Raw genomic sequence first — 18076 nt, 5'->3', positions numbered from 1 at the left:
TCTCTCTCTCACTCACACACACACACACTTCCATTTTGAACACAATATGGCTTTTGCAGACTCACTTTCATCTGACAAGAATATATATTTAGTTCGCTCTAGTGCACTAATCTGAGAATGTATGGAACAAGGCTATGAAAAAACGTTCCTTAACACAGGCAGCCGTATAATATATAAACAAGTGTTACATTAGTTTAAAGGTTATTAACATGATGTTAGTTGCCATTCATTTTAAGACAGATGGGCTGTGATTATAATCCCCTCTAGATTCCCTTGTGCTAAATTACACGATTTGTCACGGGCCATTTGTCATATGTGTTTCGAGAGATGGAGCCAAAACCATCATTAGAGAAAGAATAGCTTCCGAGCAGAAAGCATAACATCCTACCTTGGACCAGACAATAGTTGGCTTGGGAACTCCACTGGACTCACATGACAGGGTGATGACCACACCCTCATTGGCTATGTAGTGGTATGGACCCGCGCTGATCTCTGGGGGCACTGGAAAAGTAGGTCACAAGTACAGCTGTCGACTGAGCATGGACAACCATGGAGGCAGAATTATCACTGGATTTAGCTCACAGCATCAGCCTTCAAGGCATTTCTTCATTACAACTTGTTGATGAACCCTAATCTGTGTGTGTGTCTGTCATTATTGTCTATGGACAAAGTGACTGTTCATCAATGTATGCAGTCTTAACTATAACACTGCAGGGTGCTCAAGTTACTCAGAGGTTGTTTTCCCATACTAATTGTCAGCAGGTTCTTAAGATCATTAAATGACCCCATGACTATAGCAGGTGGGCATTTATTGGGATGACTCATGTACTGAGGCAGCTATGCAGAGTGGTCACTAGCTGGCACAGCCACAAAGTCGTGCATTCTGATTTTAAACCTAACCCTAACCCTAACCTTAACCAAACTGCTAACCCTAATGCTTAACCCTAACCTTAAATTAAGACCAAAAATCTACTTATTGTTTTCATGCATTTTTACGATGCAGACAATTTTGACCTTGCAGCTAGCTCATCTAGTTCCTCAGTTCCCCTCAATAAACGTCAACCTGCATGACACTAGAGAATCTGCTATAGCCCTGTATTGACCATACTGTAAATCGTTTATCCTCTCACCATGGACTTCCAGGCTGACAGATATGTTGACTGACCCCGCTATGTTCACCGCAGTGCAAACATACGTCCCAGCATCCTCTGGGAGTGCCCTCTCTATGTACAGGCTGCCATCACTCCTCAGGAATGTCCTGCCACTCAGCCGCAGCTAGGGAACAGCAATGGATTAAAAAAGACAATGATAAACACACATTGCAAGAGGTAGTAAGATTGTAAGATTATTTGGGACAGGTCATCCTCACTTCATTTCCATTGTGGGTCCAGTGTCTCTCTGGCAGGGGTATTCCATCCAATAGCATGCAGGGAATGCTCAGAGACTGACCAATCCCAGTGGTGATGACTGGTGCACCATGTGCCAAAAAAGGGGGCTCTGTTGGACAAAGCAGGGGGGATATCGTTACATGAGCAGACAGACAGAGATACAAAGCAGCAGTAGAAAAAAATAATGTAGGATCAAACTGAAACTATTATGGGGAGAGGAAGCAATGGATACTAGTGTTATCTATCAGCAGAGAAAGGTAAGACTGAACACAAACACTAGCTCATACCCAGTCCACTGACACTGACTCTGGCCTCAGTCCTGATGGTTCCAAACTGGTTCTTGGCCTCACAGACATACACGCCTTCATCATCCAACCAGACACCTGTGGACCAACGTATAGCAGGGGGAGAATACTGTTATCATGACCAAATATATATACGGATTGCACTCTATAGGATGGAAATATATCTCCATGCAAACCTCAGTATGAGAAAGGTAACATGTGGAAGTAATGTATTTAGAGTTGACAAGTGCATGCTAACAAGACATAGTTTTCATCAACTTTGTTTCAACCGTCTACTGGCATTATCTTGGATTAATTATAATGTCATTAGGGTTAATTGAAAACGGATGAATACAATGAGGTGCAAAGTAGTACAGCTGCCCATACAACATGTCTTACACAGTATATTCGACTTAGAACACATGATGACAGATGGAAACATGATTAAATTGCCAGTGTCTACATGGCTGATGTCAACCCATGTGAAGAGTCAACAGTGAAAGTGGTGTGGTTCATGCATGTACAATATTTAGCCTACATGCAGAATCTGACACATTAATTAATATGGATGGAAGTCCACTTCACCATGCAAATACTACTGTTTCTCCCTCGCCAATAAAAAATAACCCAGCCTATAAATATTGAGGATCTATGCTGTGGATATATCAATCTCTCTCTCTCTCTCTCTCTCTCTCTCCACCCCCCTCCGCCCCTCCCTCACTGGCCAAGGCTAAAGTCATGGTCCAAACGATATTATATCCACATCATACAGTTCCAACTCAACTCAACCCTGATTTAACATGGAAATCTCTGTCAGATCTCTAAGGCCCTCAAAGTGCTTGAGTTTGCTTCACTGCAGGAGAAAGGGGAGACGCTCTATTTATTCAGCAGTGCCAGCTGTATCCTGTTACGCTCACTCTCTTAAGAAAACGTTTACTGAATCTGATCTGAGGGGCTCCACCTCTTCAATATTTATGAACCCAAAGAACGTCAGCCGTGCCAGTCACACACTTGGCGCCAATGGAGGTTCTGGTCTCTTTGGAGCCTGCTGCTTTGGTATGGAATGCAATAGCGGGATAGTGAAATATTGTAAAGAATAGTGGGAAAGGGACATAAAGACTCACTCTGGATCAGGAGATGCCCTTTTTCTAGTTGCACATGGCTGCCGCTGCTGTCTACGTTAGTGAGAATCGGTCTCCCATCATCTCGACGCCAGGTAACCTTGGGCAATGGGAAACCATGGGCGACACAGGGCAGGGTGACATTCTCCCCCACATCTGCCATCATGTCAACGGGGGTTTCTGAGAACAGGGGGGCCGCTGTGGGAGAAAGAGTGGGGAGATCAGCGTGAAGCTCTCCATACACAAATAGTGTAAAAAAAAGTGTAATACAGACTGTTTATGTATTTTAAGTAGAGTAGTTATACGTCCTTTTTAAATATGTCCTTTTTATATACTATTTATATAAAGGGTGAAATGCCTTGCCATTATTACTGGTTATCTGAAAGTAGCATTAATTCAGTAAGGCCCTCACCTCCAACCTCCAGAATAACGGTAGCAGAGGAGGTTCCAGCCGGGTTTCTGGCCACACAGCTGTACTCCCCGGCATCCTTCTCCTGCACCCCTCGGATCTGCAGCGTCCCACGATGCACGTCCTGTTCAGCAAAAGGAACTGAGCCTACTTGCAGATCACCTGAGAAAAAACAAGAAAATTACACACAGACACAGTGACTTATTAATGAATTCAAATATCAACCTAACAGTTATCACATCACAACGAATCACTCAGTGATCAGTATTTACCTTTGGACCATTTGACCAGAGGAGGGGGGACACCTGTTGCTTGGCATGCCAGAGTGGCATCACCTCCAACTGCTACCATCACAACCTGTTTCACCACCCAGATACTGGGTTCCTCTGTCGGGAGGGAAACCAAGATAGAGTTTAAATAATAAACATGACCCAAACATGTGAATTATCTACCAAATCGGCAGACATGTTCACAATGCGATACCTGATCAGAATAGCAAAGTAATGTGAAATTAATTTTGTAAATTTACTTGGCAGCGGCCCAGGCAGGAGGTAAAAATAGAAGTATCGCTGTCTGACATTTCACACGCCTTGTACGTCAGTGGAGACGTGACAGAGGCAGATGCTACAGTAGTCAAGAGAGAGAGACAGCTGAACGGATAAGACGATGCATCCAGCCCGAGCCGGCATGATGGTGTCTTGACAGACCGGTGTTGTTCAAAATGACACTCCCAGACAAAAGTGACTATAATACAAGCACACCCCAGGGAAAAGCTGCCATGGTCCATCAGTGCTGTGCCCTCTGTCAAGCACTCACTGACAGCAAGGCTAAAAATACATCCTGACGACTGTCAACCCTGCCCACACAGGGAAGTTTCAACCCACTGAGCAAGACAGAAGGAAATATGCCACTGTCAATCTGAGCTCTACTCACAGCTAGACAACATAGCCCAAACACCATGGATCAGAGAGAAATTCATTCAAACAGCACTCAACAAAGTTTTCTAACACATAAACCATACAATAGTGACCCTACTCTGAAAATGTATGCCCGGGGAAACAGTGGAAGATAATCTTGAGTTGAACTAGTCTAGAGAGAACCTGTCATAGCCTTTATAGAGCTGTCTCGCTTGACCTACGGTAGGACTAGGGCTGTAACGACATCTCTACCTACCTGCATAATTGAGAGACACAGTCTGTTTAGCAGTTCCAGCCTCATTGGTTGCAAGGCATGTGTAGTTCCCAGCATCCTCAGGGAGGGCATCTCTGATTGTAAGGCCACCATGTTTGGATATAGCCATCCTGTATCATGTAAGACAGACATCAGTCACGGGAATTAATGTTTGTTGATTTAGACCATCACAAATGCAGATGTCTCAGTGAAATTCATCACTAGCTGTCCTAGGAACTGTTTGGATTGCTTAAGGCATTTCTCTTTTGAAAATGTATTTATTGGCAGCCATATGTAAATGTACAAAAAATCTGGAATAATATAGTTTTGTGGTTAGATGTAACTATAAAATGAAGCAAACAAGATGTGACATTTGTATATTCATAGTAGGCATTTAAAAAGGAATCCAACAAGTCTCTGCAGCTGCTGTGGTGTAGGTGTTGAGTGGGCTGAGAGTTGCTTTACCTTGGCTGATTAGTGAGGAAGATGTTTCCATGACTCCAGAAGAGCTGCGGAGTGGGGGAGCCGGACACTGTGCAGATGAAGTGGACCTCAGACCCCCTGGAGAAGGCTTGGCTCTGGGGGCTGACTACCACAGAAGGGGCCTCTACAGAGATAGAGAAGATCCATAGTAAAGGGCTGATGACTCAAGTCCCAGTAATGGCTTTATGATAAGTAATTTATTACAGGCAGGGGTGATCATGGCTAAACTGTGGTGAACCTCTGCTAGTCTGGGGGCAGATCAGGATTAACAGGGAGGGCCTGACGTCATGATCCCAGCAGATCACAGTCAGAGACATGTTTCAAATTTGTTTGGAGGTTTTCAAACGCATTTTCAAGCATCTGATGCCATGCCCATGATAGACCCTGCAATTTTCAACTTGCATCAATTGGGCTGATTTGAAACATGTTCTGACTGGGAGCGTTTCTGGAGAAGTGGATAAGTCCTTCTACTAAGGCAGTAATGAAAAGCAGATGCCAGAGGCCTGGAGGAGGTATGGAGGAGGCCCTGGTGTGTTTAGTGTTTAAGCAGATAACCGGTACGGTGCGGTTGGGGTGCGGTGAGCTACAGTACCTGGGACGAGCAGCCACACTGTGACTCGGCTGTCTCCATGGGCGTTGGTGGCCACACACTGGTACTGGCCGGCGTCCTGGGGCCGCAACCCACTGATCTCCAGGAAGGAGTTGGGCAAGACCCTTACCCTCCCGGAGCGGGTCAGGATATTGAGTCCTGCCCGCTGCCAGGTCAGGTTGTGGCGCATGGAGCCCTCCACCTGGCAGGCCAGCACAGCCACGGCCCCCACAGTAGAGCTCACGTTCACTGGGGCCTTCAGCACCGGAGGAGGCTCTGTCTCATGAGAAACACAGTCAACACAGTCAACACAGTGAGACAAACAACACACTATCAGCAGGGACTAAAAAGTACAGACATAGTTTACTGTCAATGTAAACATTTGGAATGACATGTTTTATATCAGTGGACTTTATATCAGCAATATATAAATAAGATAAGTATTTTGAAATGCTATTCATATATTTGAAGTGGTATGTGTGTGTGTGTGTGTGTGTGTGTGTGTGTGTGTGTGTGTTCTGCTGACATACCTCTCACAGTCAGCTGTGTGAGGGCTCGTCCCAGTCCCGCACTGCTCTGAGCGATGCACTCGTACGGACCCTCATCCTCACCTGAGGCATGCGGAATTTCCCATGATGCTTTGCCAGAGAACCTGAGACATATGAACAGTTAGCTGGCAGGTGAATGATGATGGGAACAGGATACTGTCTTACAGCACTGACAAATTAGCCTCTCTGGCACAGAGACACAGTGAATTCCTCTCGCCAGAGGTCGGCATTATTTAATGTACACTACCATTCAAAGGTTTGGGGTCACTTAGAAATGTCCTTGTTTTTGAAAGAAAAGCACATTTTTTATCCATTAAAATAACATCAAATTGATCAGAAATACATTGTAGACATTGTTAATGTTGTAAATGACTATTGTAGATGGAAATGGCATATTTTTTATGGAATATCTACATTGGTGTACAGGCCCAATATCAGCAACCATCACTCCTGTGTTCCAATGGCACGTTATGTTAGGTAATCCAAGTTAATAATTTTAAACCGCTAATTTATCATTAGAAAACCCTTTTGCAATTATGTTAGCACAGCTGGAAACTGTTTTTCCGATTAAAGAAGCAATAAAACTGGCCTTCTTTAGACTAGTTGAGTATCTGGAGCATCAGTATTTGTGGGTTCGATTACAGGCTCAAAATGGCCTGAAACAAAGACCTTTCTTCTGAAACTCGTCAGTCTATTCTTGTTCTGAGAAGTGAAGGCTATTCCATGCGAGAAATTGCCAAGAAACTGAAGATCTCGTACAACGCTGTGTACTACTCCCTTCACAGAACAGCACAAACTGGCTCTAACCAGAATAGAAAGAGGAGTGGGAGGCCCGGGTGCACAACTGAGCAAGCGGACAAGTACATTAGAGTGTCTAGTTTGAGAAACAGACAAGTCCTCAACTGGCAGCTTCATTAAATAGTACCTGCAAAACATCAGTCTCAACGTCAACAGTGAAGAGGCGACTCAGGGATACTAGCCTTCTAGGCAGAGTTCCTCTGTCCAGTGTCTGTGTTCTTTTGGCCACCTTAATCTTTTCTTTTTATTGGCCAGTCTGAGATAAGGCTTTTTCTTTGCAACTCTGCCTAGAAGGCCAGCATCCGGGAGTCACCTCTTCACTGTTGACGTTGAGACTGGTGTTTTGCGGGTACTATTTAATGAAGCTGCCAAGTCTAGTGTCTTAGTGTGTTCAACGAACAGAAGAGACAGATACTCACTGGAACAACTTATCCTCTCCAAGAGACACTCCACTCCGGGTGAACCTCAGCCTATAGGGAACATCGCTCTCTACCGAACAGCCAATCATAGCGGGCTGCATATAAAAGCTGTTCACCACAAGGGGCATGCTCACCGCTGGGGGATCTGTTTCAAGACAAAAAGGAGAGGAGGGAAGAGGTCACACACCGGACTAGGGCTGTCTGTGAGACAGTAGGGTGGAGACTGAGGAGAAGGGTCTCTTACCTGGGATGATGTTTGTGTAGGAGACACTGGACAACCTCTGGAAGCGGTAACCTTCCACATCCTTCCCTGTCACCTTGAGGAAGAAACTTTGGGAAGGAGTGCGAAATTCTGGGACACTCCAGAGTCCTCGGCTGCCCCTGTCAGAGGGCAGAGGCACAGGGAGGGTGCGTAGGGAGCGTCCTGACCCTGACACTAACTCCATATGACTCAGCTGACCTGGTGGCTTCAGTCCTGTACACTTCAGTAACACATGGGCTGGAACTCCTATAAAAGGGGAGGAAAGCCAAATGTTATTCAATGCAATCACATATACATACAAAGATGTAAAAGTACATGTACACATTACCTTTGATGGGTCTCTCCCTGGTATAGTTGAACTCAGACACTGGTATACTGGAGAACCCAGCCCGGAAGTCCAGATTGCTGACCCCTGTAACTCTCAAAGTGTGGCGGCCACCACAGCCCACCTGGTCATAGAAAGGGGTCATTCAGTTGTTGTTTTGTACATCAGAGGTGACTAAATCAGTTATCTCATTCTCAATACAGGAAGATCACAACCCTGTCAGGAGGTGCTACGGTACAGTACCTTCAGAGTCCAGGATCCAGGTCGGGGGAACTTCAGGTTGACAACACGGGCTGAGTTTGGGATATTCAGTAGCTCTGTGAGGCCCTGCTCCACTCCAACAATGCGACCTAAGCAATTGAAACACATAACAATGTAATTTCAAAATGTGAAATAGCATTTGATGTTCAGCTAAATGGATATATATTATTATTCTCAAGTAGTGACAATCTTTTCAGTGAGAATACATAATGAAAGCATAATGTACCAAGGGGATCCCTGAGCTCGATCTGAGGGGCTGGCCCACTAAGTGACACAGTGAACTCCTTCAGGCTGGGGTCAAAGGGCACCTCCCACTGGTTCTCCTGAGCACTGTCATGGTTGGAGGAGAGCAGGTGGACCTTCAGGCCCTGTACTGTCTCTTCCACCCACTTCAAGACCTGGCAGGAAAGAAGACATCATCTCAGCAAGACAACAGCACACCTCACACCCCACACAGCTAGAGGACAAACTAGACAGGGGTGGTCTGGAACCTGTCACACTAGACTAGACTATATAGACATTCTGGCAAAGACCTCTACTGGAAACCAAATCAGAGTGAAAGGACAGGAAGGATGTGCATGTGACCTCATGACCCATCTCTGATTCTGAAACTGTCTGCTTCAACACTGCAAGCTGGTCTTTGTCTTTAATAATTATTCAGCTGAGACACAGCGGATGAGGACCATTCTTCCATCGCCAAAGTATGTCTCAAAGGGATCTTCCATAAACAAAAGGAAAGTGAAACAGCTCAACTGTCAAAAAGATAACATACAGTTTTCTGCACTCTTAAGCATGAATTCCCCAGAGGAGTTTATCTCACAGTGGAAGGCAGCACACTGTCCTGCAAACCACCTTTAATGAATCATGGGATTGGTTCTCCTGTCCTGGCTTTACAAGAGCCTAGGAGAGATCTATTCCAGATTATAAACAGGTCCAACTGTGCAGGATAAATGCAGACTATCAATGGATCAACTGTTTTACTCTGTATTATCTGAAAAATTGGGTGGGCTTTAAATAGCAGATGTGGCCTGAGAGGACTGGTCTTGTCTGGAGTTGATGGGATTGTGGCGGCTTCACTGAAATGAGGCTCATTATCTTGTTCTCAGAGGAAAGTTGACCCAATGCCTGGCTTCTGCTGAGACTGAAATAACCCTGGGTGGCTTGATTGCATTCAATTCCAGTAGTAAACATCACTGAGTATACTTTTCCCCCATGACTATTACAGTAGAATATTTGAACGGTAGAATTTTTATCTTTGAGTTTTCAACCCTGTAGGTGAAATCATGCTGGTGGTTATGAATCAGAAGAAAAACAACCTGTGTCCTTTCTCCTTTACAGGAAAAAGAAGAGCATAACCCGCTGTGTAACTGTGTCTTATTCATTTCACTGGCTGGACCATCCTTTTTTCCATCTTTCAAGTGCTTTACAAGCAACTGTGGTCTTGTATTTGATTTGACCCCATAATCGTGAGGGCAGACATTATGGTTGCATTGTGTCTATAATAAAACAAACTGAAAATGGCCCCTCTGAAAAAAGGGGCTTATTCAACACATCTTCATATATTTAGGAATAATGAAGATTGGAGTGAGCAAAGCCTTTGATAATTTAATTAGCAGGCCTCCCCTCTCTGTGTACCGGCCCACTGGCTCCTCTCAGCAGCTGGTTCCTCTCAGAGTTTACAACTGGAAACAGCTGTAAGGTCTGCCACATGTGCAGCCGTCCCCAGTGGAGCAGGAAACTGCTGTAGAGTGAGCTACATCTTCCACAAACCGGTGTCTATTTCATCTCCAGCACCCAGGGAGGACACAGAGCAGACATTCATCTCCCCACAGCCTTAGACAAAGGGACATGGAGACACCGAGACATTCATCTCCCCACAGCCTTAGACAAAGGGACATGGAGACTGTCTGGTCTGACCAAGGTGTGTCTCAAGGAACATGCTGTGTTCTGATGCTGCTGCTACAGCCACTCCCTGCCTGAGCCATGGGGAATCCAGAGAATCTACGGGTTTTTGAAACCTCATCCGCTGTGTCTCAGCTGAACTGGCACATGCCGGGATGTCAGGAAGAAGCATGCACTGTTCTTTACTTCCTCCAGCTTGGTGGTTGTCTACAGGGATTCCTCTTCCTCATGCCCCTTTGAACCCCTCCAGTAGACCGCCTGACTGATGGTTTCTCTCATCGTGGTTGGGGAACCTACAGACTACAGCCCTCCTTGCAGACAGGGGTCACCAAGCTCCTGCTCTGAGGTTAAGACGCCACCACCATCGCGGTGAGAGAAGAGACGGGGTGCCAGGAACCAGGCTATTAGGCCAGATCAGTTCCAGATGGATCTCCGTTCTCCTATTGGACGGGAATGTCAAAACACCTGCCTTGCCTTTCCCCCAGACAACAGACAAGAGTCTACCACATCTGTCTTCCTGTCTCTGGCCTAGACCACAGAGAATGGCTTTGTTCACTAACCTCAGGAACACGACAGAGGATACAGGTTAACTGGATTTCATTTATATTTTCACAAACACTCCTGTCGCTTTAACTCACTACTGGGCCCACCTGAAATCATTTGGCCAATGTTATCAGTGGTTATTTTATGGAAGGAAGTCCAGCTATTTCAGAGAGGAGTGCATGTGGATCACAGGAGGATGGTGGCACCTTAATTGGGGAGGATGGGCTCGTGGTAATGGCGGGAGTGGAATAGGTGGAATGGTATGAAATGCATCAAACACATGGGAGCCATGTTATGGATGCCATTCCATTAGCTCCGTTCCAGCCGTTATTATGAGCCGTCCTCCCCTCAGCAGTCTCCACAGGTGTGGATTTGAAACACAAGAGACACGAACATGCATTGGCCAGGATACTGCCATGGTGATCATAAACAGTCTACAGTATATTATAGATGGGAGGGCAATAACTCATGAGCTCATGGCCTGTCCTGTCTCTTTCTCACCCTTATTGAGTCTAAGCTGAGGCAACAGAACAGACATCCACAATATGCATGGATTCGTGCATGGATGAAACCTCCCAGAGCCCAGAACGATTTCTCTTGGCCAGGTTCTCAGTCCTCTTTACATCCTTCACACACTGAGAACTGAGGATAGCCTCTGTGATCATTAGGACCATTAGTGTTAGTGTTCTTGTTCTACCCGAGCTCGGGATTGTTGGGCTATTTGCTCCAGTGATAACAACAAGTTAAGTCTTAAGAGTTGAAGGAGTGTCACACACAAGGTTTCACAATGAGCTGTTGTGTGTGGACTTGGAGCCAGCTCCAGTGGGCAGCTGTGTTGGAAAGGGAAGCCATGACAGATCATATCCTGGGATTAGACAGTAAAATAAGCAGTCTGTTTTCTCTCCACCTCTCCCCCCGGGACCACAAAACACTATGTATATTTGATTTGGCAACAGTTTATTAAACTCATATTAAGGGGGAAGATGTTAGTTAGACGTGAGGTATTCGTGCGGTTTCTAAGGATTAAAGGATTTACATTCATTTAGTAATAACATGCCACCTAGGAGTTACAATCCCACTGGTTGTAAATGCAACTGAAATACGGTAGTAGTTCTCCATGTGGCTCCATACTAAATGAGCAGAGAGAATAGCATGACATTTTAATAATGGGTCACATTAAAACATAAAGGCACTCCTGCCACTATCTACACTCGGGCCCAGGTTGAGAGGACTGGTTTCTATTGGGGGGGGGGGGGGGGGGACAAGATAGCTCCTCACTATTAACCATCATAACGCAGCACAGCACTGTCCTGCAATGTGGACATGACATTCAGACACTCCTCAATGAACTGTGGAGGCTAGGAAGTGTTCATAGAACCAAATCCCACAAACATACACACATGCAACATACATACTTGTATACATAAAGACCTGCATGAGTTGAAAGAAAGCAGACACACATAAAAACACACATTGAGAACTGGGTTCAGGGGTTCAGTGGGCCACCTCCCCCAGTGAACAGTCATACTTGGCTCCAGTGTAGAGCTGCCCTCTCCTCAGCCCAGCCATCTCATGTGATGATATTCAGGATACCAGTGTCTCTCCCAAAGGAAACCGGCTTCTTTTATGTTTGATTGGGAGTTATTGAGCCTCGTTGAATTTGGCTTCCAATATTTGGGGTTCAGTTACATGATAAGATAAAGGAATCACTCACCCCTACTATGTAGTTCCTGGTGAGTTTAATATTAACTTCGAAAATATTTGATGTGTGTCTATGAACTATACAATGATTACATGTTCGGGTGATATGGGATTCATATCGCTAGTCTTTCAACTGCTTTCACATATCAAATATTCTCCATAAACCATTTGTTCACTTGAACCCACCTGCATTTTATTTAACCCATGTCCTGAAGAGACAATAAACCTTTGCTTCTTACAGAAAAATCACACTATGGTTGACCATTGACTCAGCACACCCTCGTCAGTATGCTTGAAAATAATATCAATTTGTTTGATGACTCTCACCTCATTGACTTGCTGCTTGTTCAGATGAAAGATCTGTCCAGAGCTGGTGGCAGCGATCTCCTCATAGGCTCTGTACCCAGGCTGAGAGCGGTCTCCGCAGTCCCCAGTCAAAACAAACACAACCTGGGTGCACACAGAGGACAGCAGTGGAAGGTTATTATTACTGAATTTATACTGAGATTATTGTAATCATACATTGCAATCAATCATTACCTGTGACTGTCGGAGCTGCACCAGTTGCAGCACGTCCCTTTTGAGGTGGTAGTCCTTGGCCCTGGCGTCAGTGAACACGTAGATAAAGGAGCCTGGTAGAGACACCTCCAGGGCCTTCTTTATGGCTCCTACACTCATCTCTGGACAGTCTCCACCTCCCTGAGAGAAGACAACACACAGACCATTGATCCAACGCCATCACTGAGGGCCTCAATAGGAACAAGCAATACATCACTATGCATAGACCTGTGCTATGCTGTGTAGCCTAACCATAGTCTTATTGAGGTTAGAAAACAATAGTATACTGTATTGACTATAGAGTCTATGGGCTTTATATTCTAAATAGTCTGCATTTCTATTGTACAGATCCTGCATAGCCTACCTCTTTCCTGGTCTACAGATTGATATCAAGCATGTACAGCCTATCCTATGGAGTCTGTCAGATGTTCTGGCAGAGGTGGTATAGCTCTAACGTTGTAACAGGCTTTGGTTATGGTACACACCTGGACAAACAGCTCCTGCAGATCCTGCTGGAACTTCTTTGGGTCAGTGGTGATGGACACAGGGCCAATGTCTAGGAGAACACATCATGTGGACGCTATTAACATTATACATGACGAATGGCTGGATAATCAAAGGACAATCAATAAAGGACGAATATGTAAGATAAAACGATAGGTCAGTTGCACTGGATAATTCTAGGGTTCTGGATGATAGTCCATGGTTAAATGGTAGTCCATGCTGCTCCCTCAAAAATATTGCTTGCAATACCCTAATTCATTAGTGGTGGACAATTAAGTATCACATACATGCTAGATGATATAATAATATAGCATGTCTGTGGGGGTATTGTGCCATCTCTGGGTCAAAAAGCCCATGATGACTGAGTAATCATTAGTTGTGTTTAGTGCTGAAGTTAAAGCGCCAGTGCAGTCAAACAGCAAACCACCTTGCATCCCACTGCTGGCTTGCCACTGAAGCTAAGCAGGGTTGGTCCTGAATGGGAGACCAGTGTTGGAGTGTTGGAGGGCCAGTAGGAGGCACTATTTCCTCTTGTCATTTAAAAAAAAAAGATTCCAATGCCCCAGGGAAGTGATTGGAGACATTGTCCTGTGTAGGGTGTTAACCCCGGTGTCCTGGCTAAATGATTGTGGACTACAGCAAAAGGAGGACTGAGCATGCCCCCATTCTATAGGGGCTGTAGTGAGAAGGTTGAGAGATTCAAGTTCCTTGGTGTCCACATCAACAACAAACTATTATGGTCCAAACACACCAAGACAGTCGTGAAGGGGGCATGACAAAGCCTATTCCCCCTAAGATGATTGTCATGGGTCCTCAGATCCTCAAAAAGTTCTACAGCTGCACCATCAAGAGCATCCTGACTGTTTGCATCACTGCCTGGTATGGCAACTGCTCGGCCTCTGACCGCAAGGCACTACAGAGGGTCGTGAGTACAGCCCTATACATCACTGGGGCCAAGCTTCCTGCCATCCAGGACCTCTACACCAGGCGGTGTCAGAGGAAGTCCCTAAACATTGTTAAAGACTCCAGCCACGCCAGTCATAGACTGTTCTCTCAGCTGCCGCACGGCAAGCAGTACCGGAGTGCTAAGTCTAGGTCCAAAATACTTCTTAACAGCTTCTACCCGAAAGCCATAAGACTCCTGAACAGCTAATGGCTACCCAGACAATTTGCATTGCCTCCCCCCCTCTCTCTTTTACGCTGCTGCTACTCTCTGTTTATTATCTATGCATAGTCACTTTAACTCTACCTACATGTACATATTACCTCAATTACATAGACTAACCAGTGACCCCGCACATTGACTCTGTACCGGTACCCTCTGTATATAGGCTCGCTATTGTTATTTTACTGCTGCTCTTTAATTATTTGTTACTTTTATTTTAAATGTTTTACTATTTTTTACTTAACACTTATTTTTCTTAAAACTGCATTGTTGATTAAGGGCTTGTAAGTAAGCATTTCACTGTAAGGTTTTACACCTGTTGGTTTTGAAATTCACAATCTGGCCCTCAAACCATCATGGCCACCTAATCATCCCAAGCTTTCAATTGGCCCATTCCTCTCCTCTGTAACTATTCCTCAGGTGGTTGGTGTAGATGAGCACGTGTTCTCAATCAACTTACCTGGAAAAATAAGGGATAAATGAAAGTCAAAAAGGTTGAAATAATACTTTTTTTTAAACCATTTGAATTTAAAACAATCACAGTAATGATTTGATTTTGGGATAACAAATGCCTGCATTGGACCTCTTCCCTCTCATACTGCAGTGTATCCCAGCATGACAAATAACAGCCTGCTAAGATCTGACACTTATTTGGACTCCTTCAAGGGATGATTGATGTAGCAGTAAACATTACCCGACAAACAGAGAATATATTGTTTGTGATAGAGAATAGCTTAGCATAAAGAACAGTATTTCACTCAAGTGTAAGGGATGGGCCCGGTAGGTTGGGGTGGGGCCAACGTATGTGTGTTTTTGTGTGTGTGTTTGTGTGTGTACGTGTGGCGGGTGTGCTTCAAGCTTTGCCATCAAATTGCAAGCCTTGCTTACTAAATATAACTATTACAATAGACATTGATCATTTGTGGGCATGTCAGACTGTCAGTCTGCCTGGTGATTATTTCTTGATCGCTCTCTCTCGCTCTCCCACCGTCTTTTTCTTGTCAGGCTTTTTAAATATTTGTCCCCACTTCACTCATAAAAGCCCATAAAACATGGATACTGTCACGCCTCTTTGTCAATCACCCAGTTTCTTTGCAATCTCAGGAGTTTTACAAGGTCCCCAAAGACAGAATGTGTGGAGTTAGTGTAGCTAGCCGAGCACAACATCCCCCTCCCAACTTCCAGCTCTTAGACCCAGGCTTGGTTACTGGGGCTGGTAGGCTTTCCGGAGGGGTGGATGGGGGGTGATTGGGGTAATTACACACAAGCAGGCAGCATATGCTTCTCATCAGGGCTCAAACACCCTCCCCCCAATAGGGCACTCTCTATTTTCAAACTCCAGCTTTCCCATAGAGGGAGATTGGAAGAGGGACGCTTGGGGAAGAAGCTTACCTGTTGCCATCCCCTTTAGCCCAGTTATCCTGTTCCTCTGCGTGAGTCATGTTAAGCACACTAACTGTAGCCTCAAATGTAGCTGGGTTGTTCCACCAAGTCGGGCCTTTTGAGATGTGTAACTTAAAGATTTTCTGTTGTTGTTGATATCACCTCATTTTAACATTCTGTCATAAGGAGCACATGTTCAACGTAATACAACACCTGCTTTACCATCTCAAGAGGTTTATAAAAGTGCCAAATAAAGTGACAGGGTTGACCATAACAGGGTTGACTTTAATCAGCCATAAATCCCCTTGTGACAGGGGAAATGGAAGCTTGTTGGGTGCAACAGAGAGGGGCAATTGAATGCAAGCTTCACAACAAACAAAAAAAAATTGTTAAAATACTTCTAGGTTGTCTATCTATGGGTAACAGGGTTGAAGTGTTACAGTATGCTAGACTCACTCGGTTTTCCACCAGAAAATGGGCAAAAACAGTAGAGCCAGCCAGCTCGCTTGCTTTTATATTATGATTTGACTATTAGATAGATGTTCAATGCTTCTTATATTTATATATTTTAAAAGGAATAGTTTCAACATATTAAAACAAGAGTTCAGTTCACATAACAGGGTTGACCTTAAAATGAGAGACAGGTTGTTTTTTGTTAAAATGTATCACTACTCACATGAAATAAATACTAATTTCCAGAAATGACTTTGCCAAAGCAACAAAATAACTAGGACAATGATGGCGAAAACTTGGTTAAGTTCATTAAAATCTTCCTGGAATTTTGGCACATTGGCAAGTCTTTATTCATATACAAATCTGATTCATTTAATTCTCCATGTGGTCTATATTAAAGGGCACTTCATTGAATACAACAGGCTTTTAAAATGTTATTCAACATTGGTGCACAACTTCTAATTAAAATATCAAAGGGATGTAAAAGGTACTCATTTCGTGGAAAGACCCAATTAGTGTCTTATTTTTCGAATTTGTTTATCTTGAAACAGAGCCATAAACATCTGTAATTTGTAGTTTGCTTCCAGTTAAAAACCTCAGATTAGCCAATGGATAATAATTTGCATAATATAAATCAGATAAGGTTATACTGTATAGGCTACAGTTGATTTGGCTAGTAAATATTATGAGTGAATGCAGGAGACTGAAATCAATTGTTCATGTCAATTGTTTAATGTAAATAATGTAGGCCTATTGTCATTTAAAAAAAATGCTAAATCTCTTACTCTTGTAAGAAATAATTAAGAGTTCTGCAACTTTTCATCTTTTATTGTTTTACCTGGATCATGAAACGGGACGAGGACAAAGTTTTTGATGGGTCTGGTCCTCCGGTTGAGGGTCTTTTCCAGGATCCGAGAAGCGCCCTCTATCACCTGTTTGAGGTCGTCGTACATTGAGCCGGTAACGTCGAACACAAAGGCCAGGGTTGAAGCGCTGTCACTGTCCATGGAATCAAAGTCCTTCTGGACCCCCTCAACTCGCAGGTCAGCCAGTACTTTGGACCCGCAAATAAAGAGCGCCAAGACAAGGCACTTCAACATAATACCGGTCATTATCAATTCACTGCATCTGTTTTTGTTTTCAGAAATGTAACAAACCAGTTAAAACACAAAATTTTGGGCGAATAAAAAAAATCACCTATAGAAATACAGTTATTGCCAAAAACAACTCAAATCCAAAAATCATTGGAAATGTTGCCTCAATTGAAATGCACACCGATCTAGAGTAGATGATGTAGCACGTTATTTCCTCCGAGTTACATCCATGTACAAACGTTTGGAGGGACTGGAACGAGCTTCTCCCCTGGAGAAATGGAACGCTGAGCGCTCAGAACGGGGGCGGAGATGGGTGTTAAACGGGTCCTGAGTAGGAACAAGCAGATTTTTTTTGTGTGTGTAACTTGACCCGGCTATGACTTCCAGCCCCAACCCCATATCCTACATTCTCCTGGCTGGGTACACTTTATCTAGCAGCATTGGATCCGGCCAACCTAGTCTGGTGCAAAGCAATTGTGCACAACTTTTACAGTGGATAATATTTGTGGTCATGACTGAAGAGCATTGTCCAAATGGCTTGGGTTTTATAAATAGCAGCGTTTATATTCAGCTGGCATCTAATTTTGTACATGCTACTCTCTGGTAGTAGCCTGTCATAACAGTATACTATCCCTCTGGTGCATGAATGGAATCAGTGGCCTGACAAGATACAGAGAAATACTGTACCAGATGTGTTTTCAGAGGAAAGGTTTAGG

At 44.3% G+C, this 18076-nt stretch overlaps 1 protein-coding gene across 1 annotated transcript in view; it reads right to left on the bottom strand.

Moving 5' to 3' along the window:
- hmcn2 (hemicentin 2) overlaps positions 1-17759 on the bottom strand; it is a 61124-nt gene extending 43365 nt beyond the window's left edge. The window contains exons 1-20 of the mRNA XM_036979721.1: positions 17105-17759; positions 13247-13317; positions 12744-12902; positions 12531-12653; positions 8284-8455; positions 8040-8146; positions 7800-7920; positions 7454-7717; positions 7210-7354; positions 5975-6096; positions 5448-5720; positions 4838-4979; positions 4376-4503; positions 3475-3588; positions 3206-3364; positions 2797-2991; positions 1676-1771; positions 1370-1497; positions 1131-1275; positions 389-501 (exon numbers count right to left, since the gene is read on the bottom strand). Of these exons, the coding sequence (XP_036835616.1) occupies positions 389-501; positions 1131-1275; positions 1370-1497; positions 1676-1771; positions 2797-2991; positions 3206-3364; positions 3475-3588; positions 4376-4503; positions 4838-4979; positions 5448-5720; positions 5975-6096; positions 7210-7354; positions 7454-7717; positions 7800-7920; positions 8040-8146; positions 8284-8455; positions 12531-12653; positions 12744-12902; positions 13247-13317; positions 17105-17378 (3051 nt within the window). The 5' untranslated portion in view covers positions 17379-17759. The remainder of the gene's footprint in view (positions 1-388; positions 502-1130; positions 1276-1369; positions 1498-1675; positions 1772-2796; positions 2992-3205; positions 3365-3474; positions 3589-4375; positions 4504-4837; positions 4980-5447; positions 5721-5974; positions 6097-7209; positions 7355-7453; positions 7718-7799; positions 7921-8039; positions 8147-8283; positions 8456-12530; positions 12654-12743; positions 12903-13246; positions 13318-17104) is intronic.
- Between the last annotated feature and the right edge of the window lie 317 nt (positions 17760-18076).

Source organism: Oncorhynchus mykiss, chromosome 6 (genome assembly GCF_013265735.2).
Source record: "Oncorhynchus mykiss isolate Arlee chromosome 6, USDA_OmykA_1.1, whole genome shotgun sequence".
Lineage (NCBI taxonomy): Eukaryota > Metazoa > Chordata > Actinopteri > Salmoniformes > Salmonidae > Oncorhynchus > Oncorhynchus mykiss.
This window is presented reverse-complemented; position numbering and strand designations above follow the sequence as displayed.